Source organism: Prionailurus viverrinus, chromosome B2, assembly GCF_022837055.1.
Source record: "Prionailurus viverrinus isolate Anna chromosome B2, UM_Priviv_1.0, whole genome shotgun sequence".
Lineage (NCBI taxonomy): Eukaryota > Metazoa > Chordata > Mammalia > Carnivora > Felidae > Prionailurus > Prionailurus viverrinus.
The window spans coordinates 11,282,319-11,305,968 of NC_062565.1; the positions used below are offsets into that span (position 1 = coordinate 11,282,319).

General features: G+C 43.0%; 1 protein-coding gene across 6 annotated transcripts in view; it reads left to right on the forward strand.

The window, feature by feature from the left end:
• Positions 1 to 23,650, forward strand: part of KIF13A (kinesin family member 13A) — a 217,401-nt gene that overhangs the window by 155,737 nt on the left and 38,014 nt on the right. For all 6 annotated transcript variants that reach the window (XM_047860259.1, XM_047860257.1, XM_047860260.1 and 3 more), the window contains exons 14-22: positions 1,017 to 1,147; positions 5,659 to 5,745; positions 5,860 to 6,026; positions 12,565 to 12,778; positions 17,224 to 17,386; positions 19,115 to 19,255; positions 20,143 to 20,292; positions 21,738 to 21,899; positions 22,627 to 22,800. In XM_047860259.1, coding sequence (XP_047716215.1) covers positions 1,017 to 1,147; positions 5,659 to 5,745; positions 5,860 to 6,026; positions 12,565 to 12,778; positions 17,224 to 17,386; positions 19,115 to 19,255; positions 20,143 to 20,292; positions 21,738 to 21,899; positions 22,627 to 22,800 — 1,389 coding nt within the window. The remainder of the gene's footprint in view (positions 1 to 1,016; positions 1,148 to 5,658; positions 5,746 to 5,859; positions 6,027 to 12,564; positions 12,779 to 17,223; positions 17,387 to 19,114; positions 19,256 to 20,142; positions 20,293 to 21,737; positions 21,900 to 22,626; positions 22,801 to 23,650) is intronic.

The following is a 23,650-nucleotide window of genomic DNA, read 5'->3' on the forward strand; positions in this document are numbered from 1 at the left end:
ATAAAAAATGCGATGGAAAATAAGCTAGAATTGAGGAAAGGAGCCTCAGTTTTCCCTCATCCTTTCTATTTTACTTTTCCCAGAGACCTAAATATGGGGCAGATGGTCCCTGACTTATTAAGCCCACTAATGGACTCAAGATCTGTTTGTTTAGAACATGACTAAGGCGTAAGGAATTGTGTCCAAAATCCTAATTTTGAAAGACCAAGCTTTCTGTTGAATAGGGAAATATTACTATCATGGTGACTCAGTGATTTTTAGAGCAACGAAAGAAACAAAGGGACGAGCAGTGGACCGCCTCCCCAGGAGTCACAGTCCTCCTGTGTCTGGGGTTTGAGGTACTTGAAGTCCTGCTCATCTGCATTCTATAGCCCACAGGCTTCCACACTCTATGTAGGATTGGTATTCAACACTCAACTACTGGGGCGCCTGGGCGGCTCAGTTGGTTGAGCATCCAACTCTTGATTTCGGCTCAGGTCGTGATCCCAGGATTGTGGGATTGAGCCCTGGGTGGGGCTCTGCACTGAGCATGGAGCTTGCTTGAGATTTTCCCTCTCTCTCTCTTTCTCTCCCCCCCTCCTCGCCCCTCCCCTGCTTATGTGCTCAAACTCTCTCTCTCTCTCTCTCAAATTAAAAACATAGAGGCACCTGGGTAGCTCAGTTGGTTAAGTGTCTGACTCTTGACTTTGACTTAGGTTATGATCTCACGGTTCATGAGTTAGAGCCCCACATCAGGCTCTATGTTGACAGTGCAGAGCCTGCTTGGGATTCTCTCTCTCTCCCTCCCTCTCTCTCTGCCTCTCCCCTGCTCGTTCTCTCTGTGTCTCACTCTGTTTCAAAAATAAATAAATAAGTACAAATGTCATGGAAGATTTGACTTAGAGCGCCCCAAATATCTTGTATCTGATTCATTTAATATTGTCATTCTGTTGGGTTATTCAAATTGATTGTGATAAATTTTTGTTGAGTTACTTGTAAGTATAGATGTTTTCCTTTCTTTCATGATCTCTTACTAGGACCATACCAGGGTGGGTGCAGACACGTCCCAGGACATCCAGCTCTTTGGCATAGGAATACAGCCGGAGCACTGTGAGATCGACATCGCATCCGATGGTGATGTTACTCTCACTCCAAAAGAAAATTCAAGGTAGGAAAAGTAAATGGCTCCTTCACATGCCGTTGAGCCTGGTTTTCAGAAACCCCATTCTGTCTGTTTGCTCACTTATTTCAAAGTTAAGACTTCAGTGGGTTCTTTTGCCTCAAGCAGCATGTGATTCCTTAGGTGCATCATCTTCAGTGGGAGCTTACCTGCAGGAGTCTCGTGGCCTGGGTGAGGGGACACAAATTGCTGCAAAGACATTTTGTATTTGTTTCTTAACAAATTCCCAGGCATGTGTCCAACTAGAAATTACTTTTTAATGCTAATTTCTTGGCTGGGTACATTACCAACCCAGGCAATTTCCATAACTTTTCTTTATATTATTGTAATAAGAACATACTATAAGTCAAAGTAATGTTTATACATGTGTTCAGAAGTGAGTGTGTATGTTCTCACTCTCTCAAAAATAAATAAACATTTAAAAAAAAGTGGGGGTGCCTGGGTGACTCAGGGGGTTAAACGTCCGACTTCAGCTCAGGTGATGATCTTGCAGTTCGTTAGTTCAAGCCTCGCAAAGGGCTCTGCGCTGACAGCTCGGAGCCTGGAGCCTGCTTCAGATTCCGTGTCTCCCTCTCTCTCTGCCCCTCTCCCACTTGCTCTCTCTCTCTCTCTCTCTCTCTGTCTCTCTCTCTCAAAAACAAATAAACATTAAAAAAAAAAAAAAGGAGTGTGTGTGTGTGTATGTGTGTGTGTGCACCTATATAAGGGTCCCTTAAATATATAAATGATCATGAAAGTCAGAAATAAATAAGAAAGACAAAGCTTATTATATTCCTCTCTCATTTGCTTTGGAACTGTTTTTAGTTTCATTCTAGAACAACACTGCCCAATACAACTTTCTGAGATAATGGGAAAGTTCTATATCTGCTAAGACCATTTTTGTGCACTTGTGTATCAAAATATGGACAATGAAAATGAGGAACTGAAAATTAAATTATAATTCAGAGCTTAAAACAATAAAGGACACTGAGTGACAAGTTTCAATTTGTCATACTGCCATTAGATATTAGATTATAGATACATAGGTCTGGGTATCCATCCATCTATCTATATACCTAGATATATTAGGCTACTTAGATATCTTAATAAACTGGGCAGGCATTTTCCTTATAAACTGACAAATGTTTTTTAGGTAGAAGAGGTAAGTATTCTATTAAAAATTTTCCCCCCAAAACAACTTTTCATCATCCTTCTGGCAAGAATATGTGTATACATATAGACATATAGATAGATAGGTAGATAGGTAGGTAGGTAGGTAGGTAGGTAGGTAGATAGATAGATAGATACAGATACACACACACACACTCACACACACACACACACCCACACACACATGTATTCTAGTCTCATTTTCCACTTTTCTCAAATGAATAAATTAGTCCATAATTCCAAATAGATGGACACAGACCTTTGAAGCTTGAGTTAACATCGAGTCATTTTCATTGGCAAGAATAAAGGGAGCATGTTAGTGTAAAATACACACACTCAGGGGCGCCTGAGTCAGGTGGCTCAGTCAGTTGAGCATCTGACTCTTGTTCTTGGCTCAGGTCATGATCTCACGATTTGTGGGATCGAGCCCTGTGTCAGGCTCTGTGCTGTGAGTGTGGAGCCTGTTGGGATTCTCTCTCTGCCCCTCTCCCATACTCTCTCTCTCAAAAGATATTAAAAATATATACACACCAAAGTTTTATCTTGTTTGCGCATGACAAATTAAAAACATATGAGATGGTCTTTCCAGGGTATTTTTATCAATAAAAATTTAGCCCCTGTACTTGAAATATTACTGCAAAGAGAAGATTATTTTCCTGTGTGAGTTCTCCTTATTCTGTGACTCTTGAGCTAGAGAGTCCGGTCAAGATTAAGAGCTAGATAATGAGATTGTATGAGAAAACTAATTTATTGAAAAATTAAAACTAAGAATAATATTCATTTTTTTCTCCATCAAACTTCACCTGACAGTTCTTTAGCAAGTTAAACTTTAATTAATTAATATCCTCCTAATTTTTTTTCTTAAATACCAGCAAAATCTCTCTCTTTTTTTTTAATGTTTCTTTTTTGAGAGAGAGCCCACACACAAGCAGGGGAAGGGCACAGAGAGGCAGGGGTCAGAGGATCTGAAGCGAACTCTGTACTGACAGCACAGAGCCTGATGCAGGGCTCAAACTCAGAAACCATGAGATCGTGACCTGAGCTGAAGTCAGACTCTCAACCAACTGAGCCACCCAGGTGCCCCCAAATCTTTCTTTTTCATTTAAAGTTTATTTATTTGAGAGAGGCAGAGGCAGCATGAGTGGGGTAGGGACAGGGAGAGAGAGAGAATCCCAAGCAGGCTCCACACTGACAGCCCAGAGACCGACGTGGGGCTTGAACTCATGAAACCATGACATTATGACCTGAGCTGAAACCAAGAGTTGGACTCTTAATCTACTAAGCCATGCATGCGCTGCCACAAAATCTCTTTTCTAAATGAAGGAAACATGTATAAGAACATTAGAAATGAAGGAAACATGTATAAGAACATTAGGGGTGCCTGGATGGCTCAGTAGGTTAAGCATCCGACTCTTGATCTCAGCTCAGGTCATGATCTCAGCGTTCTTGAGATCAAGCCCTGAGGGGCTCTGGGCTGACAGCCCAGACCCTGCTTGGGATCCTCTCTCTCTCTCTCTCTCTCTCTCTCTCTCTCTCAAAATAAATAAATAAACATTTAAAAAAATTATCTGCACTAAAAATTCTGGACGACTTTTCATCTCTCCCTAAAAAAAGTCACAGTGGCAAGGCTTTTACTATGTTAAAAATCAGTTGATGAGATCTTCCGATCGGCAGGAAATCCTATGAAATCTGTTACAGTGAGTCATTCACAGCCCCTTGAACCCTGTAAGCCGTAGCATAGCTGTGAGGTGAGGAAACCTGTGCCCTTGGGAGACCAGCTCCAGATGTCCTCTGGGCAGAGTTGCAGCTATAGGGTTTGAGACGAATCCCAGATGCACAGGCCAGCACAAAGCCAGAGACACAGTGCACGTGATCTAAGGTGTGATTCGTGCAGTATAACAGACTCGGAGTCCTTTCCCCCATCTCTGGCTATTTGTCTTATTTTTACAATTTGTTTGGTAGCTATTTAGGATTTAAGCCTGGTGTTCTTTTGTGTTTTCCCCAAGTTTCTATTATGGAAAACTTCAAACATATAAAGTAGAAAGAAGAGTATGGTGAACCCCTGTATATCCATCATCCAGCCTCAAAAATGAGCATCTCGCAGACAGTTTTGCTTTTATTTCTATACCCTCCACATCTCCCCCTCCCTCCCCTCTGGGTTATTTTATTTTATTTTATTTTATTTTATTTTATTTTATTTTATTTTTTTAACGTTTTTTATTTTATTTTTGGGACAGAGAGAGACAGAGCATGAATGGGGGAGGGGCAGAGAGAGAGGGAGACACAGAATCGGAAACAGCCTCCAGGCTCTGAGCCATCAGCCCAGAGCCTGACGCGGGGCTCGAACTCACGGACCGCGAGATCGTGACCTGGCTGAAGTCGGACGCTTAACCGACTGCGCCACCCAGGCGCCCCCCCTCTGGGTTATTTTAAAGAAAATTCCCGATAGTATAACTTTTTATCCTTGAATGTCTCAGCTTGTATTTCTAAACAAGTGTTCGTGAATATAGCTTAAGTTCCATTATACCTAAAATAATTAACAATAATTCCTTATTAACCTTCATATATTGAGTCAGTGTTCACATCTCCCCAAAGGTATCAGAAATGTTCCTTTTCATTTGTTTCTTGAAATCAGGATCAAATAAGATTCAACCGTTGTCATTGGCTGTTTGTCTCTTTTAGCCTCAGGGTTCCTCCTCCCTCTGTCCCCACCCCCTTTTCCTTGCATTTTAGTTGTTGAAGATGCTTGGTTGTTTTCTGTAGTCAGCATTTTGCTCGTTGTGTCCCATGGCATTATTTAGCATCTTCCACCACCTTCTGTATTTCCTAAATTGGTATTGTGATATAACAGCTTGATCAGATTCAACTCAAATTTGGACAAGAGAATTCCATAGGCATTCTCGTGTATGTTTCCATCAGGGGCACATCATGCCAAGTTGAGGGATGTTGGCTGCCCTTGATCATCGTGTTTTGTTCTTTTCTTTTCTTTTTTTTTTTTATGTTTATTTGTTGAGAGAGAAGGGGCGGAGGGGCAGAGAGAGGGGGACAGAGGATGTGAAGCAGGCTCCGCACTCTCAGTGCAGAGCCCATCATAGGGCTCGAACTCACAAACCACGAGATCATGACCTGAGTCAAAGTTCGACACTTAACCCACTGAGCCACTCAGGTGCCTCAGTTCATCACTGCATTCTGATCACATGTTTTGAGGGTGGTTGCAATTCTATTACTCCTTCTTTTGGTATTAGCAGAATATGTCTGTTGCGAGAAACTTCTCCATCTCTCATGGGCTGCTGGGTCTGGGTTCTGTGCTCTTTCCCACTGAACTGACACATTCCCTGGTCTTCTTTCAGGTCCTGTGTAAATGGCACCCTTGTGTGCAGCACTACCCAGTTGTGGCACGGTGATAGAATCCTGTGGGGAAATAACCACTTTTTTAGGTAACCTCTTTGGGTTCCCTAATATTTTCACTTTTTTTTTTTTTTTTTTTTTTTTTTTACTGTTACCTGAGTGTAAAACAAGTCAATTTTCTCTAATGGTGGAAAACCCCACAGAATTAACTTACCTAAGAGGAAACGGCGAGACTGGTTGAAAGACTTTGAAAAGGAAACCGGCCCGCCAGAGCATGACCTGGACGCAGCTAGTGAAGCTTCCTCAGAACCAGACTATAACTATGAATTTGCACAGATGGAGGTTATCATGAAAACACTGAACAGCAATGGTAAGACCTTCCCTCCGATTCCCCCGTCTTGGGCAGCTCCTATCCCTTGAGGGATGTGCTTGCATAAAGTATCACTCTGAAACTTAGATACATAAAATTGCTAAATTCTTACAGAGGCCCCTGGAGAGGGGCTCATGAAACATCCCATGGCCTGATCTGCTCCCTCAAGTGTAACCAAGGAGTGGGTAGTCCCTTTTTTGAGCCCCTTGTTTCCAAGCCAGTTGTGGTAACATTTCCAAGGTCATAGAGTCCGGAAGGACTATGGTGGCATTCCTTTTCAAATTCCCCTTACTGGGCTTGTCATTTCTGAATCTTTCAGAGCACAAAAATCCCCAGCAGGGCATGAACCCAGGAATTTCCAATGGAATGTAATGGGTAAATAAAAGTCATGATATTTTGCTGTAAATCCAGTTGGAAATTATACCATCAAAGAGGCTTACATAGCAAGCCCGGTAGCTTTTACAAAAATGATAGCCACGGGCTTTATAGGCTCTTTGCTTGACCTGCACACTGGCTTGTCTCAGACCTTTAAGGAAGAGATTTCCTTAAAGCATCATTTCTAGATCCCTTGATCCAGAAAGTTTTCAATGTTTGTTTTAAAATTCTTCTCTGTATCTAAAAGGAAATCCTTTACCTCTTCATAAACACTTAACGTGCATTCAGTAAAATCCATATCACATTCTGTCTTGATGGCTGTTTTATAAATGTGCCCCTTCATTTTCCATCTCTCGGTCTTCTCATCTCCAGGCTTGTGCCTGGAAACTCCTCTGTTACCAGGTACAAGGCAGCATTTCTCGGACCAGAACTGTGTGACAAGAAGTATAGCTGAGGCTACATTCAGGAGCCCCTGAGATGAGAAAGTCCGATCTCGCTGTCCCATTCAGCTGTTCTTTGAGTACCTAAGGATCATCCCCAACTTGAACCAGGGAGGACCTCCAGGAGCCTCTGCCGGCCGTGGTGCAGGGAGAGCATTATGTTTTCTCAGTCGGGCTCTCCCTTGAAAATGTTGACTTTTGCCCTCTATCTTTGAACCAGCCTATCTAGAAGAATGTGAGCATGGCTGGAGAAAGTCGGTCAGATCTCTGGCTTCTCAAATTGCAGATTCTGTTGCAGGAATAAAGACTCTGACCGTTTTATCTCTGGATTTTTTTTTTTTAAATTTTCTTTTTTCAACGTTTATTTATTTTTGGGACAGAGAGAGACAGAGCATGAACGGGGGAGGGGCAGAGAGAGAGGGAGACACAGAATCGGAAACAGGCTCCAGGCTCTGAGCCAACAGCCCAGAGCCCGACGCGGGGCTCGAACTCACGGACCGCGAGATCGTGACCTGGCTGAAGTCGGACGCTTAACCGACTGCGCCACCCAGGCGCCCCTTATCTCTGGATTTTTAGCCCCAAGGACTCCCTCTTTTCAATTATAGAAATGAAGCCTGAAGAAAAGGCTAGATGGAGGAACAAGTGTGATGCATTCATATGAAGAATATAGAACAACCCCAGAAAAGAACATCAGTGAGACTGGGGAAACAGATTAGCTGCTGGGGCTTTGGACGCTGCACCCCAGGGTACACCATAGCTAGGGGTCAGTCTACTCTGCTACTTAGTCGCCCAGTTGGGGGGACTCCCAAAAGACATTCCAAAGTGATGTTGAGACACCAGCATCACATTGATGGCCCATTTTACAACATGCCTGAGCAACAAGTCTCCTGTGAGTAATTTTTGGAAGCCCCAGTGGATACAGGGTGTGACAGGAGGGTGTGGGCTCCACTCCAGGTGCAGGAACACCCATTGGAAGAGCCTTATTTCTCTACATGAGATTACAGAGTTCTGGATGTCTCTGTTCTCTAACTGCAGAGTATCCTGGGGGTAGCAGTGGAATCCTCTGTTGTCCCACATCGTAGATTTCTAATTGTATTCAATCACTACCTTCCTATCATATTTATAGTAAACCCCTGAATAACAGATGAGTATTTAGTAAGTATTTGTTAATTCCTCCAATCCTCTTAGCCAAACCAATTAGTCACCAGTGACCTGCCTCATGGTATTAACATGAGTTATCCATTTGTATTCAGACCAAACCTTGTTCTCCAGTGTTGATTTTATCTACTTAAAAATAGTGTTTCCCCCTCCCCACACTTCACCCAATTCCACGGGTAAGGGGAGCTTGCCTATGGGGCACACAGGACGTGCCCTGACTCAGTGCTGAAATGCTGGTGACCCAATGGTATTCACGCAATTCACCTCTACCGCTAGGTAGTTTCCCGATAATAAGCCTGTCTGCCTGGTGGTCGTCCCCCTGGTGGTCGTATTTGAAGATTCTCTTCCCTCTCATGTGGTTTCAGACGAAGCTCCTTCACAAACACTGGGAAAGAGGTTTTCACTGATTGTGACGTTAGCATGGGGGAGCTTGACCGGGTTTTAGCAGTGCTGCTGACTGATGCTTGTGCTGCCTGCTTTGGCAAAACTCCAACTAACACGATTGGGAAGAAGCTGAAGTTTTTTGCCTGACGGAAGCATTCTGAGGCATTCCTGACTGAGGAATGTGCCTTTTTAAACTGCGACCCCTTCCTCCCCAGGTCCCAACTCCATTGCCTTCCCATTGGTTAAAATCTAGTAGCCATTCTGTCCCTTATACATCCAACAGCACAAAAGTGCGATTGGTATCATTGGTACGATGACTAATGTCTTTATGACTGTTGACAGCAGAGCTGTTCAGGACATTGTACTTGCGGGTGGAGATTTACCTGCATTAAGCGTAGAATGATGTATTTTCAAATTTCTAAAATAAATAATGACCTAAAACAATTCATTGGAATTAAGAGTAGAAGCAAACCTCGTATCTGTGGACAATAATGGGTTCTTCCCCAGGGTTCAGAATAAGAATCAGGCACTCATCTGTCTTCACAGAGTCATGGTAGCTCTAAAGTAAAGAGCAGTGAAGGGGCTGGTGAAGAGTCATTGAATTTATTCCATCTGGGAGTAAAAGGTTAGTTTTTGTTTCTTGGGAGCTTTTTCCCCCAAAGGATCTACTTCCCTTCAATTTAGTGCATTGGGCATCTTGGTGTGAATGAATACCATCTATCACATAAATGCCTTCCAGCCTCTAACTATTGACACCCTCTCTTTTCTGTTCTTGGGACAGATAAATAAGTTTGAACACATTACATAGTTAACATACCAGGTAAAGAATAAACTAATGAAGAAGAGAGAACACGCTATGCCATAATAAATGCTATCATTTGTCTCTTCCTAAAACACCCACCTCTTTGGTATCGTGGCCTTAGGCACCAGGCTCCCTGAGTTTTAAAACCCTTCATTCAAGAGAAAGAAAATGATAAGGGATAAAATAAAACCGTAGGCAATGTTTTGATGGTTGATTGCTTGGTTGAGAATAGGCCAAGTAGTCTTTGGCTTCTGTCCTAGGCCATATCATAGAGTCAGGTTGACTTGCTGATTAGGATAATCTATTTTAAAAATATTCTGTATGGTGATAAAGGCTTGAAACTGGTTAATTAATTTGAAAAGATGATGTTATCGAATATGTCTAAGAGAAAGGTATTTCCAGACTTGGGTTGAGGTCAGAGGTTTAAAAAAGAAAAGGTAGACAGACAGAAACATCAGCTCCTGTATCTCTGCCTTGGCCCTGGATAGCATGGCCTGTCCCAGAGTCCTGGGGCAGGCCTTACTGGGGATAGATGCTTTGAGTTGCTCTCTCTTCTGTATCTCCTGGTTGGTTTGTGGCCAGTGATGAAGCCTGGTGAATAGTAGGGTGTTACGTCATGGCAGCTGATAAAGCAGTTTAAAGCAACCTTGGTCACATGGCCCCTTCATTAGCACAGGACCTCAAGGGGAGATCCCCTCCACTTCAGCCATTTGGGACCATGTATATTTCTACACATCTCTGACTAACAAGGAGAAATGAGGATTAAATACCTTATCTAGTGTCTTTTAGCAAAAATCCTAGAATGTTCTAAAACATTGTGTTTTCCAGTGTTCTGTCTCTAGAAAAGATTCATAGAAAAGATTCTCTTGGAAATCAGGCTCCATGTAAGTATAAATGAATGGACCTAAATTTTAAACCTAGAGCCTGAAAGAGAAAAACCTAGAGCCTGAAAGAGAAAAAACATGTACTGTTTGAGAAGTACATTTATTAAAAATTCTGAGAGAACTTTTCTAACCCTTACATTTAAAACTTCTTCAGACTTCTTCTTTACCATATTATTCATGTGTTTTTAATAAATTACAGGACAAGGTCAGAAGTTCAGATGCTTTGGAATACGTAGATATTCTACTCTATGGGAACGGTCTTCCCTTTCCATGGTCTGTCTTTAAGAGTTTGGTATTTTGGGGAGCACCTGGGTGGCTCAGTCAGTTGAGTCTGTGACTTTGGCTTATGTTGTGATCTCTCAGTTTGTGAGTTCGAGCCCTGCGTCGGGCCCTCTGCTGTTGGCACAGAGCCCACTTCAGATCCTCTGTCCCCCTTCTCTCTGCCCCCCCTTCCGCCCCCTCAAAAAACAAATATTAAAAAAAGAAAAAGAGTGTGGTATTTTTAAGAGTTCATTTTCATCAGATTTTCAAGTAATGTATTTTAGGGACCCCATATTCAGGACTCTTGAAGAAAATCATTCTACTCTGAAAAAATGCTGAATTTTAGAATTTTATATAAGCAAAGAACAGTATTTTTTTTTTAATGTCTACTCTTAAGCAGAGTACAAGTTCTGAGCAAAACATTGGAGATAAGAATACTGTATCAGTCAATTACTAACTTGATGTCCTCCTCCCAGATAGTTCGCTCTGCTCTGAGTTCAAAACCTGGCTCTGTCACTCATTAGCTCTGATCTTAGGTCAGCATCTTTAAAATGGGAATGTTGGGGCGCCTGGGTGGCGCAGTCGGTTAAGCATCCAACTTCAGCCAGGTCACGATCTTGCGGTCCGTGAGTTCGACCCCCGCGTCAGGCTCTGGGCTGATGGCTCAGAGCCTGGAGCCTGTTCCCGATTCTGTGTCTCCCTCTCTCTCTGCCCCTCCCCCGTTCATGCTCTGTCTCTCTCTGTCCCAAAAATAAAAATAAATAAATAAATAAATAAATAAATAAATAAATAAATAAATAAATAAATAAATAAAATGGGAATGTTATCCACCCTTAGTTTGTTGCAAGGCGTTCACGAGATGATGCATGTAATGCCTCTCCCTGAGTTGTAGCTGGTAGCTAGCAGAATTATTATTGCCATGTGGTTATTTTTATTAAAACAACTCACCTGTGCTCTGTATAGCTAGTGATTTTTTAATTGCTTTCTACTTTTTGTTTTATATAACTTAACCTTATTTGTTAAGCTAACATACTATCTTACTGTTCATATAGAAAATGAGTATAACTTACATGTTTATTTCACAAATTGATAGAGTCTTCTAGAAAAGTCCATCAGTAGCCATCATTGGGTGGTATTTTTATACCCTCTTGTTATCCTCATTTCCCACTCTTCACCTTGGAAGTTAAACTGAGAGTCAAGAAGTGGGAATATAACATGAATGTCACAATTTGAATGACAGGCAAGGGTATGAACTCCAGGCCAGTCTAGGAATAGGAACACATCTCCTCCACATCTCGTGTACTTGACGGACATATTCACCGTGTTGGTGGTTTTCTTACTTGCCATCCAGATAGTCTGACCTGTTGTTTCCCTAGAGTCCACTCACTTAGAGACGCCCGTAACTTTCTCCTTTGGACATATGGTCAGTGCCTTCATCTTTCTCCACAGCATCCAGGTCAGTGGTCATTACCAAGCTAACGTCCTGCCACAGCCAGGGAGCCCTACCTACACCACAGCCACTGCTACCCATGGTCGTGGCCTTTGAACAACGTATATCTATCTATACTTATTCACCACGTGTATGTTGCTGATCTCTCGATCTCCAAAAACAGAAAGTAAAAAAGAGCCTTTGAGTTTTGCGAGTGAACCCCCCTTCCCCTCCCCCTTCTTTCTCCTTTTCTTTTCTTTTTTTGGAGATGAATTGCCTTCTTGAATATCAGCACCTGAGAAATGGCCAGACCATATACTCAATATTTTCAAACACGTTCAATGATCTACAAGATCCGCCCCCTTCCGCCACATTATAGAAATTCAGGAGTCATAAGATTTGTGGTTAAAATCAGAACTAAATGGGCATAGAAATGGACTACCATAAAAATGAAATCCTGTGTGGCTCTCTCTTGGAAGCCGTCTCAAGTTTCATGAAATTTTTCTCAGTGGGTCGAAGCCCGTTCCCTCTACCACCTGCTTAGAGTGGATTAATGATCCATGTAAACGTGAGCTCATCAAATTGAAGAAACGCAGTAGATGTGGGGAATGTTTACACGCAGGACATTTATCTGAAATGTTAATTAAAAGGTGGGTGGGAGGATGCCCCTCAGGCCGCTCCGAGAAGGCATCTGCAAAGACTAGCTTCCGAGCCAGGAGATGGTTCCTGCCTGAAGAGGCACCTGGCGGGCTGCCCTGTCGTAGCCACCCCCGAAGACACCTTGCCTTGTCTCTTGGCTCACCAGATCCAGTGCAAAATGTGGTTCAGGTCCTGGAGAAACAGTACCTGGAAGAAAAACGGAGCGCCCTGGAGGAGCAGCGGCTCATGTACGAGCGGGAGCTGGAGCGGCTCCGCCAGCAGCTGTCCCCGGAGCGCCAGCCCCAGAGCAGCGGCCCCGACCGCCTGGCCTACAGCAACCAGACGGCTCAGCAGAAGGTGACCCAGTGGGCAGAGGAGAGGTAAGAATGGGACCCCGGTGACCCAGAGGCCCGGCTCCAGGGCCTTGGAGCTTTGGGCGAGGCATGTGAAGGTGAGGACAGACCTAAGCAAGGAAGGAAATCTTAGTCCTGTGTCTGGTCATTAGCAATCGCCTTTTCCTGTCAGAGATGCTGTCCATCCTCGGTATGCTTACTGGGATGTTAGTCATTAAAGACCATCCCTCCCCCCTTACCCTTCGATAAAAATGGCACCAGGTTACAGTACCATTGTTGCGGGGGCTCCTGGGTGGCTCAGTCAGTTAAGCGTCCAACTCTTGATTTTGGCTCAGATCACCATCTCCTGGTTCATGGGTTCGAGCCCCCCATCAGGCTCCTCACTGACAATACAGAGCCTGCTTGGGATTCTCTCTCTCTCCCTCTGTCTCTGCCCCTCTCCGCTTGCACTCCTTCTCTCTCTCAAAACAAATAAGTACAACTTAAAAAAATATATAAGCATTAAAAAAAAAAGAATACCGTTGTTAGATATTGAAGTAGAGAAAGTTGGGATTGTTCTTTAGCATAAAACCATTTCTTATTTTAAATTTCCCTTACTTTGGAGTCTCTTTAAATACAACTATGATATTAAGAAATCTAAATGTGAATTTTCAAAATTTGTGACTTAAAAATATTTATATCAGGGACACCTGAGTGGCTCAGTCAGTTGAACATCCGACTTCAGCCTAGGTCATGATCTCGTGGTTCGTGGGTTTGAGCCCACGACAGCTCAGAGCCTGGAGCCTGCTTCAGGCTCTCTCTGCCCCTTTCTCTGCCCCTCCCCTGCTTGCGCTCTGTTTCTGTCTCTCAAAAATAAATAAACATTAAAAAATGCTTTTAAATAAAAACAATATTTATCTCGGAACTGAGGTAGTGGTGGAGGAAACATCACCCGTGAGGATAGTAAATTATTGCTGAGTTCTGTTGTGTTCTCACTGCAGTCTAGGCGTGATGCTGATTTAGCACTCCCAGCAGCAGTGTGCAGCGGGAACAATTATCTCTGTCCTCAAGATAGGGCACTCAGTTTACATATCCTCCTCAGTAACCCACCTGGCCCCTGAAAAGGCCAGCATCTGAACCCAGGTCTATGAGTCCCATTACTAACTCGTATGTTGTTACAATAATCTTAGTAATGAAAGTAGCACCTGACGTTTGCAGAGCATTTACCAGGTGCCAGGCACTAAGTGCTTTACATGTGTCCATCTCATCTTCACAACCGCTACTATATTTTATCATTTTTACGCCACTTCACACATGAGGAACCAGGCTGAGAGGTTGAATCATTCACCCAAAGTCATTCAGCTGGTAACTTACGACTGCGGGATCAAAGCCACGACTCCTGGGCCGGTACTCTCATTCTTTCAGCCACACTGCATCTCTCACAAGCAATGAGATGCTTAAACCTGAGCCACATTCAGGGAAGAAGAAGAAGAGGGAGAAAAGGGAGCCCTAGCCTGCACAACAGGCTTGCTGCGGTAACGCACTTGATCGTTCTAAAGTAAGAGAAAAGAGTCAGTTACGTTTTCCCCAGGAGCTTTCTGCTCATCTGTCTGGATACCAAAGTATGAAGATTTATCCTACTTGTAACACATTATCTTTATCTTTTACTGTGCCTGGGTAAAAGAGACAAAGGTTATCAGATAATGCTTTTTCTGAAGAGTTGCCTTTTCCACCTTTACTGTGAACTGGTGACTTTAATAACAGCGAGCTTGAAGATAATTGGTGTGACTGGACCGACTGATACCCTTTCTCCCTACTTACTTCTTGTGTACTGAAGATTGTAAAAGACAAAAACAGAAAGATGCAACAGAAAAGGTAGATTTTTGTTTTGTTTTAAAAATATTTTATAATGCTTATTTATTTTTGAGAGAGAGAGAGACAGAGCATGAACAGAGGAGGGGCAGAAAGAGAGGGAAACAGGGGTGCCTGGGTGGCTCAGTTGGTGAAGCGTCTGACTTTGGCTCAGGTCATGATCTCATGGTTCGTGAGTTCAAGCCTCGCATCGGGCTCTGCGCTGACAGCTCAGAGCCTGGAGCCTGCTTTGGATTCTGTCTCCCTCTCTCTCTGCCCCTCCCCTGCTCACGCTCTGTCTCTCTCTGTCTCAAAAATAAACATTTAAAAAAAAATTTTTTAATAAAAAAATTTAAAAGAAGAAAGAGAGGGAAACACAGAATCTGAAGCAGGCTCCAGGCTCTGAGCTGTCAGCATAGAGCCTTGCATGGGGCTCGAACTCATGAACCATGAGATCATGACCTGAGCCAACGTCGGATGCTTAACCATTGTTTTTAATGATTGTATTTTTTTCCGTCAAGTGTTAAAAATTCTTTTTCCACTCAATTCCAGATTCTCTTTGAGGCTCTAATTCTTAAAAGGAAGGAGAGTAGCAAGGATGATATTTGGAGCTGTCATTCAAGGAGATGAGAATGCTACAATATGGATTTCACCAGGGTCACTGGATAAAATTAAGATGTTGTTAATGATGGGCTGTTATATTAGAAGCTGGGACTCTTACCTAAATAAGTGTTGATGGCTTGTGAAATATCAAAGGACTCATACCTAAGTAAAGGTTGTGGGGCTGAAAATCAAGTATATTTAAGAGCTAGTGAGAATTACAAAGAAAACCAGAGATGTAGTTACTCTTTCTGCAAACTTGCAATGTATCATAGAGCAAGATATAAATATGTGAAAATTACATCACAATAGTCCGTTAAAAAACAGTTTTATCCAACAATAGGAAGTGTTTCAACCACATAATTATCCCTCTGTCATTGATCCCTCATCTGAAAATAACTTCCAGGAGCAGGAAATCAGCTTCATTCATTGAAGTGTTCCCAGTGCCTAGAACAGTGGTGTCTTTGGTAGGTGCTTTGCGAGTATTGACTGTGTGAAATTACTGAAGTGATAAGTGTGTGTGTGCTTGGGCAGGAAGCACAGTAAGGGAGGTGGTGGTTAGTAGAGGGTGGGACCCCCATGCCGTGGGGCTTCTGCCGCAACTTCATGGAGGATGAAGGACTTCAGGCGAGTTTGAAGGGTGGACACTGGACGGGCAGACAGAAGGCGGGAAGCATTTGGATGGGCACGCGGGCACAAACAAATGAGAAACCGTGGAGAAGAGGAAGGTGTTTTGCGGATTGCATGAGAGCTGTTTTGTTTGCTCCGAGAGGTGAGTTGTATAGGAGTAGGGAGAGCGAAGTCCAAAGCTGTCCGGTAGGGCACACAGGTGCCTGCAGATTTATCCCAAGCAGGGAGAGGAGGTTTTGAACTGAGGGCTGGCCTGAGACAGGCAGAGGTTTGTGTGACTGGTGGTGTCAGAGAAAGAGCCTGGGGGCTTTGAGGCTACCAGGGGTTATGAAAGCAATAGGAGATTTAGGGGATATTTAAAAGGAAAAATCCACAGAAGGCTTTTTTTCTGGATGTTGTAGAAAAGAGAAAAGGCTGAGCTGGCTGAAAAAGAGTCAAGTCCAGGGAACTGAAAAAAAATGATATCACCTAGGAGAACCAGACAGACAGGATCGGTGTGCCATACGTGTTAGGGTAACTTCAGATTAACATCTTTGCAGGTGCCTCAGTGTCACTTTTGAGGTGATGAGAAAGGGGTAGAGACTGGGTATTCCAAGCTCCCCATTTTCCTATGAAGTAAGGGCAGGGGGTGTATAAATGGTAGAAAAGAGAAGGTAGATAAGCATTCTGCTAGTCTGGATTACCTTTGAACCCACCTGTGGAACCAGAACTCTTCCTTTCATTCAGTGGGTACTTCTGGGGTTTCCCACAATGGGCCGTGCACCTGACCACACAGTTCTCCCCCTGGGGTGCCTGCAGCTCCATAGGGGACACAGACATCAGTCAAATAATTACACAAATAAATGAGAAATTGTAAATACAACACATCTACGGAGGCAAAAGATGTGGGGACTGAGAGGGCATGTAATGGCACATAATAATGTCCTATTCAGCGTCAGAACGTTGGAGAAGGTCTTATCAGGAAGTGCTATTGTGTGGACTTGAAAGAATTCCTGCCAGCACAGAAGTCCCGCTTCTTGCCTTTTACCAACTGAAGAAATCATGTGAAACACTTTCTCCTTATGGACTCCAGATTTCTGTCTCCTGCCCCATTCCCCTCCCCACCAGCCCCAGAAGCGCACAAAAAGTCGTAATCAGTTCTTTTCCCTAAAGGATTCCTTTATTGGTCTTTTGGCAACAGCATATTAAAATAGAAGTTTTCAGATGTTAGGGGATTTAAAACATGGTTTTTAGTTAAGTCCCTCTACGTATTTGCTCCTCATCAGCCGTTACCAACAGGAAAAAAAAAATGGTTGAAAAATATTGGCTGGAAGGAGTTGCCTACCACTTTCTAAGAACACGACTCACTTAGAAGCAGAATTGGTTTCCTTTTCTTTTCGGAGTTTCTCATTTCCTTTTCTGCTGCCCCACAGGGATGAGCTCTTCCGCCAAAGCTTGGCAAAACTTCGCGAGCAGCTTGTGAAAGCCAATACCTTGGTAAGGGAGGCAAACTTCTTAGCTGAGGAAATGAGCAAGCTCACTGACTACCAGGTGACTCTGCAGATCCCTGCTGCAAACCTCAGTGCCAACAGAAAGGTAAGAGTGCTTCAAAAAAAAAAGAGAGAGAGAGTAAAATGTACAACAGTATGTACTATAAGACAGCAGACAAACCTGACACCCTAAAGAACATCTGTGAGGGGCGCCTGGGTGGCTCAGTCGGTTAAGCATCCGACGTCGGCTCAGGTCATGATCTCGTGGTCCATGAGTTCGAGCCCCGTGTCGGGCTCTGTGCTGACTGCTCAGAGCCTGGACCCTGCCTCGGATTCTGTGTCTCCCTCTCTCTCTGACCCTCCCCCGTTCATGCTCTGTCTCAAAAATAAATAAACGTTAAAAAAATTTAAAAAAAAAAATCTGTGAGGAGATGCTGATATGAGCCGGAGTATTTATTCTTTTTAAGACTTCCTATCTACTAATATAACATTGTATGTCAACTCTACTTCAACAGTAAAAATTTTTTAAAAAATTTCCTCTATAGACCCCCCCTCTCGAGTAAATATGCCCTTAGATGTGTTAAAACTAGAAATATATATAAGTAATTCCTCTTTTCTCTGTCATGTAAATGCCCCCTTCTGGAATGGGGGGATAGGTGCCAATTTCAGAAAGGATTCTACAAGAAAGGAAGGCTTGTTGGGGTATCTGGGTGGCTCAGTTGGTTGAGCGTCTGACTTGGGCTCAGGTTATGATCTCACAGCTCGTGAGTTCGAGCCCCACGTCGGGCTCTGTGCTGACAGCTTGGGACCTGGAGCCTGCTTCGGATTCTGTATCTCCCTCTGTCTCTGCCCCTAACCCACTCGCATTCTGTCTCTGTCTCTCTCAAAAATAAATAAACATTAAAAAAAATTTAAAAGAAGAAAGGAAGGCTTGTATAATACCTTTTTTCTGTGCACAGAATGACTCTTTGCAGCCTTTGGGAGGTTTCCTGTCATTTCAACTCGAAGAATATTTCTTTTAAGGAGAAACTTCAAAAGACAATAATTTTGCATCCATTTATGTTTCCCCTGGCAAGCAAGCTAGAAACGAGTCAGGAAGGATTTCATTACTCTTTCTGCATTTTAGTACTTTGGCCAAGCAGTTCTTTGAGAAATTTATGCTAAGTCCATAGTCATAGAAATATTCATAAAGAGGGGCACCTGGGTGGCTCAGTCAGTTAAGCATTTGACTTCTGCTCAGGTCATGATCTCACAGTTCATGAGTTTGAGCCACACATTAGGCTTGCTGCTATCAGAAAAGAACCCACTTATGTTTTCTGCCCCTCCCCCCTCTCAAAAATAAATAAACGTTAAAAAAAATTTCATAAAGATCATGTGCTTTTTATACAAGGATGCTTATCATAATGGCCTTTATAATAGCAAAAATTTAAAATAGTCATGATGTCGAACAATAGAATAATTGATCAAACCAGTGTGCATCCATAAAATAGATTTCTATGTTTCCATTAAAAATTGTGTCTATGAAGAATATTTAATAGCACAAGAAGGTGAACATAAGATAAAAACTGAGGAGGGAGGATCAGGATAGGAAATTTAGTTTTGTTTGGTTCTGATTATGATAAAAAAAAAAAAAACATGCACGGGTATACCTATAGAAAATGGAAAATAAGCCAGAATATTCCCTCTCTGGTAGAATTTCATCTTCTTTCTGTGTATGTTTTCTTCACACTTGCTGCTTTCTAATAATATATATTGTTGTAACAATCTAAGAAGTCATAACAAGACTTCATTTGGTTTCATTTGATTTGTTCTTTTTGTTTCCTTCATTCTGCAGAGAGGAGCAATCGTGAGTGAGCCAGCTATCCAAGTGCGGAGGAAAGGAAAGAGCACCCAAGTTTGGACCATCGAGAAGCTGGAGAATAAATTAATTGATATGAGAGACCTTTATCAAGAATGGAAGGAAAAAATTCCTGAGGTAAAAGAGACAAAATGGAAAGGAGATTGGGCCATGTTGAAAGCACAGAGCGTAGGTGATTTCACCATCAGAACGCACACACGCATGGCGGTGAATTTCTGTAGTCAAGCTTTGGACATCGATATTAGAAAAGTAATGTTGGGACACCTGCATGGCTCAGTCAGTTAAGCCTCCAACTCTTGATCTCAGGATCATGAGTTTGAACCCTGTGTTGGGCTCCATGCCCAGCATGGAGCCTACTTTTAAAAAAGGCACGGCAGGGTGGGGGAAGTAAAGGAATGTAGAAGTGATCTTGAAAAAACTTCTAAGTTAGATGTTGGATCAGTCATAAAACATGTGATCCCCACACGGACAGAAACTAAATGAAGAGAACACATAACATGTTCTTATTTGGCTGCATTTTTGCTACATTCCAGGTGATATGAAATGGAACAAAGTAAGTCCGTGCTGTTTTGTCAGTGTTGTGACAAATGCACACGGATGGAGCCAGGTTGGATTTTTGTATTCATTAGCATATGTTCTGGCTCCCCTAGCTGTGATAATGGCTGGGGAGATTACGAAGAATAATTTTAGAAAGCACAATCCATTTTTTGGATGCTAGTAATGGAAAAGACGACTCGGTGAAGGAAATGAGACAAAGCACAGGGAATGCAATGAAAAAGGCTATATGTGGGGTGTGATAGGGAAGACGAGGGTGTAATTGAGCAAGAGCCCCTCCCATATGCCACTTTTATTTATGTGACATGATTGTAATTTTTACTTCTTTTTAATTTCTCTGGATAAATGCTTTCTTCTTAAATCATTTTTAGGTGCTAGTTTTAAATAATATTATTCAAGTTGATATTTTGTTTCTTACTGGCTCCCCACCTGCCTACCCTACCCATCAGGCAAAGCGTCTCTATGGGAAACGAGGTGACCCTTTCTATGAAGCCCAAGAGAATCACAACCTAATTGGCGTGGCTAATGTGTTCTTGGAGTGTCTCTTCTATGATGTGAAACTTCAGTATGCAGTTCCTATCATCAGCCAGCAGGGGGAGGTAAGGACAAGCCAGCCTGGGAGGAAATTGACCCAAGTGGGAGTGTGTGTGTTTGTGTGTGTGTGTGTGTGTGTGTGTGTGTGTGTGTGTGTGTGTGTATCTGATTTAAGTGATGCTCTTGAGGCAGATCTAGGGTGAATAGTCAGGATCATACTCTTTCTTCTCTACTAATATCAATAGAAACTCTAAAGATTAAATCATGGTTTTAAAAGATATTCATACCCATTTTTTAAATTTATGGTTCACAAGTTTTTTTGATTTTTGTTTTAATCAAATTAGAAATCTTTTGGAAACCAGCTTCCACTCTGTTGCCATGTTCATCTCTCTTTTAATCTCTTACCTTTGTGATACATCCGAGTTCCTTCTCGGTCCCTATGTGGTCTTCACCAGATAGAACTTGGGAGCAAGTTGTAAATAAATAAACTTAAAAAAATAAATAAAAATGTGTTGATTCTCAAAAAATATTGAAAAAAAGCTTGAGAACCCACCTTACCTTCGAGCTGATTTCTCCCATTTCCCCTTTCTCCCTCCTCTAACGGATTCCTCCATATTGGTCTCACTTGTCCAACGCCATCAGCTAATTTCTCTCAGGTGCTTGGTGCCAGTGCCAGTTGCTGTGTGGAGGTTGGGTCCGTGCTACTTTTACAGTGGAGCCTCATGATTTAAGACGATGGCAGCACTGTCCCCTTCATGACTCCAACCATTGCAGCCTTGACCTGTGTCATGAAACATAACTTGGGCTAGTTGTAGCACTCTGAGGGAGCAAATTCTTGTCCTTTAATTCAGTTCTGTGCCAACAAGTGTAAGAGAGGCACCACTAAACTAGCACCTCTCCAGAGAACCACCAGGATGTTGAAGAAATTGTAAGCCTTTGTGGTTCCTCCTGGGATAGGTCTCACTCCCCCTGCTCCAGTGTGAGTTACCCACCCATTGAAGAGAGCAGACGCTCCGTGAGCCTGGTGACCACGTCTTTTGACTTATTGCGATAAATGCAGTGCTTAGTAGCACAGTTCGGGGCATGCAGCCGATTTCTGGGTGAAGTTGTCTCATAACAACCCCCACGTGTATCTCTACTACTTGTTTCGGTATTCCAACTGGGCAGGGATTAGATCAGATGAACGAATATACGAACATGGAAAATAGACGACTCCAGGTAGGATATGATAGATGTCTTTACTCTGTTCCTGTGCTGCCTGTAAAGGATAAGAGTGAAGATGACTTCAGAAGGCAAGTGGCAGAGAAGCAAATTTGGCTCAGAGTCAGGCAGGGTGACTGCAGGGGGTGAGAGATGGACTGGACCGGCCGTGGAAGGGGTGAGTTTCCCATGGCAGTAGGGGCGGGGCCGCTCACCTGCTCACCCGGGAGGTGGCTGCGTGCTCTCTGTCCAAGGTCAGGTTCCCCGCTGGATGCCTATTAACCCGCAGGCGCTCTGGTTCCTGCCGCAGGTTGCAGGGCGCCTCCATGTGGAAGTCATGCGAATTACAGGGGCCGTCCCGGAGCGCGTGGTGGAGGACGACTCTTCTGAGAACTCCAGCGAAGGTGGGAGCCTCGAGGTCACGGACATCAGCGGGGAGACTGTTCACCGAGTCAAGAAGCTGACTTGCCGGGTAAGGGGACAATGAGATGGACGGGTGCAGAGGAATGACCTTGTTCATGCCAAACAGTTCTGTTTTTCATAGAGCATCGTAAATGTTAACCTTCCTAACCGTAAATACAACGGTGGGCAGTACTTTCTCCAGAAGTATAGCACCCTTTCTGGTGACGCTTGATGAGATTTGAAAAGTCCATGTGTATTGGCGGCACCTGGGTGGCTCAGTCCGTTAAGCATCCGACTCTGGATTTCGGCTTAGGTCATGATCTCACGGTTGGTGGGATTGAGCCCCACGTTGGGCTCTACGCTGACAGCTCGGAGCCTGCGTGGGTTTCTCTCTCTCCCTCTCTGCCCCTCCCCCTCTCCCTCAAAATAAATAAATAAACTTAAGAACATTAAAAAATAAAAGTCCATGTGTATCTGGCATGCGGGGGGTATGTATTGTTCAGTGAATCCTGCTTTTCCAATAAAGGCTGCATCAAAAACTCGGTCACTAGGAAAATGTTGGAGGTGTGTGCCTTTGCCAGGTTTACACACGGTAGTTGTGGTACTCTGGTACGGATTTGTTGTAGGCGGAACCCTTGATGAAAGGATGCCAGATATTTTCAGATACCAAATGGATAACTGATTTATGTAGCTCTTAAATTTGAAGAGCTCTTACATTTGAAGCAATGCACAGTTTAATGTTTCTTTATGGGAGTTATATTGCCTTTTTTTTTTTTTTTTTTTTTTTATCTCTTCAGGTAAAAATTAAAGAGGCAACCGGGCTGCCCTTAAGCCTCTCAAATTTTGTCTTCTGTCAATACACATTCTGGGACCAGTGTGAATCCACAGTGGCTGCCCCAGTGGTGGACCCCGAGGTGCCTTCCCCCCAGTCCAGGGACGCCCAGTACACTGTGACGTTCTCTCACTGTAAGGTATGGGCACCATGAGGAAACGAGCTACACGGGAGGCAATGGACCTGGGTGCAGTTCAATACGTAGAAGTTTCCCTGTAAGAATGTTTAGTAAATGTAATATGTGTCTTGGGCTTTTTAACCTCAAAATGTATTTCGGTACAAATTCCAATAATTTAAAAGTATTTAAAATAAAATCTGAAAGGCCTCTACCTGAAATCTTACACCCTGTGCCCTACAACTTTTATATGTGTGTGGTCAATGCATGTTCACACAAAAACAGGCATAGATACACTCTTACCATCACGCACGCATAACTTCTTTAAAAAGTTTTTTACAAAAACTGTGGTCATATTATACATGTTGCAGAATTGCACCTTTTAATTTAATTTTGTTTCATTTTTATTTATTTTTTAAGTAGGCTTTACACCCAGCATGGAGCCCAGTGCAGGGCTTAATCTCACAACCCAGAGATCAAGACCTGAGCTGAGATTAAGAGTCAGACGCTTAACTAACTGAGCCACCCAGATGCCTCCCACTTCATTATTTTAATTTATGTGAACTTCTCAACATGCAAGTTGCTGTAGATATTTTAATTCTTTTGAATATGGAATAGCCTTTTGTTTTTGTTTTTTTAATGGCATAGTGTTTTAAGCATAGCATTTCCAATGTGGCATATGAGTTTTTAAAGAAAATGTAAATGGACAAGGTGAATTTTTGGTGTCTGTTGGCTATTCCCATCTTGTGACCATCACCTACCCTTCCTGGCTTTCACATCAGACTGCCAACAGATTGTTTTTGACAGACAGACTCTCTTCTGTGTAATTTTGTTTTTCCTTGCACAATCCTTAACAAATACTCCAAACCCCTTC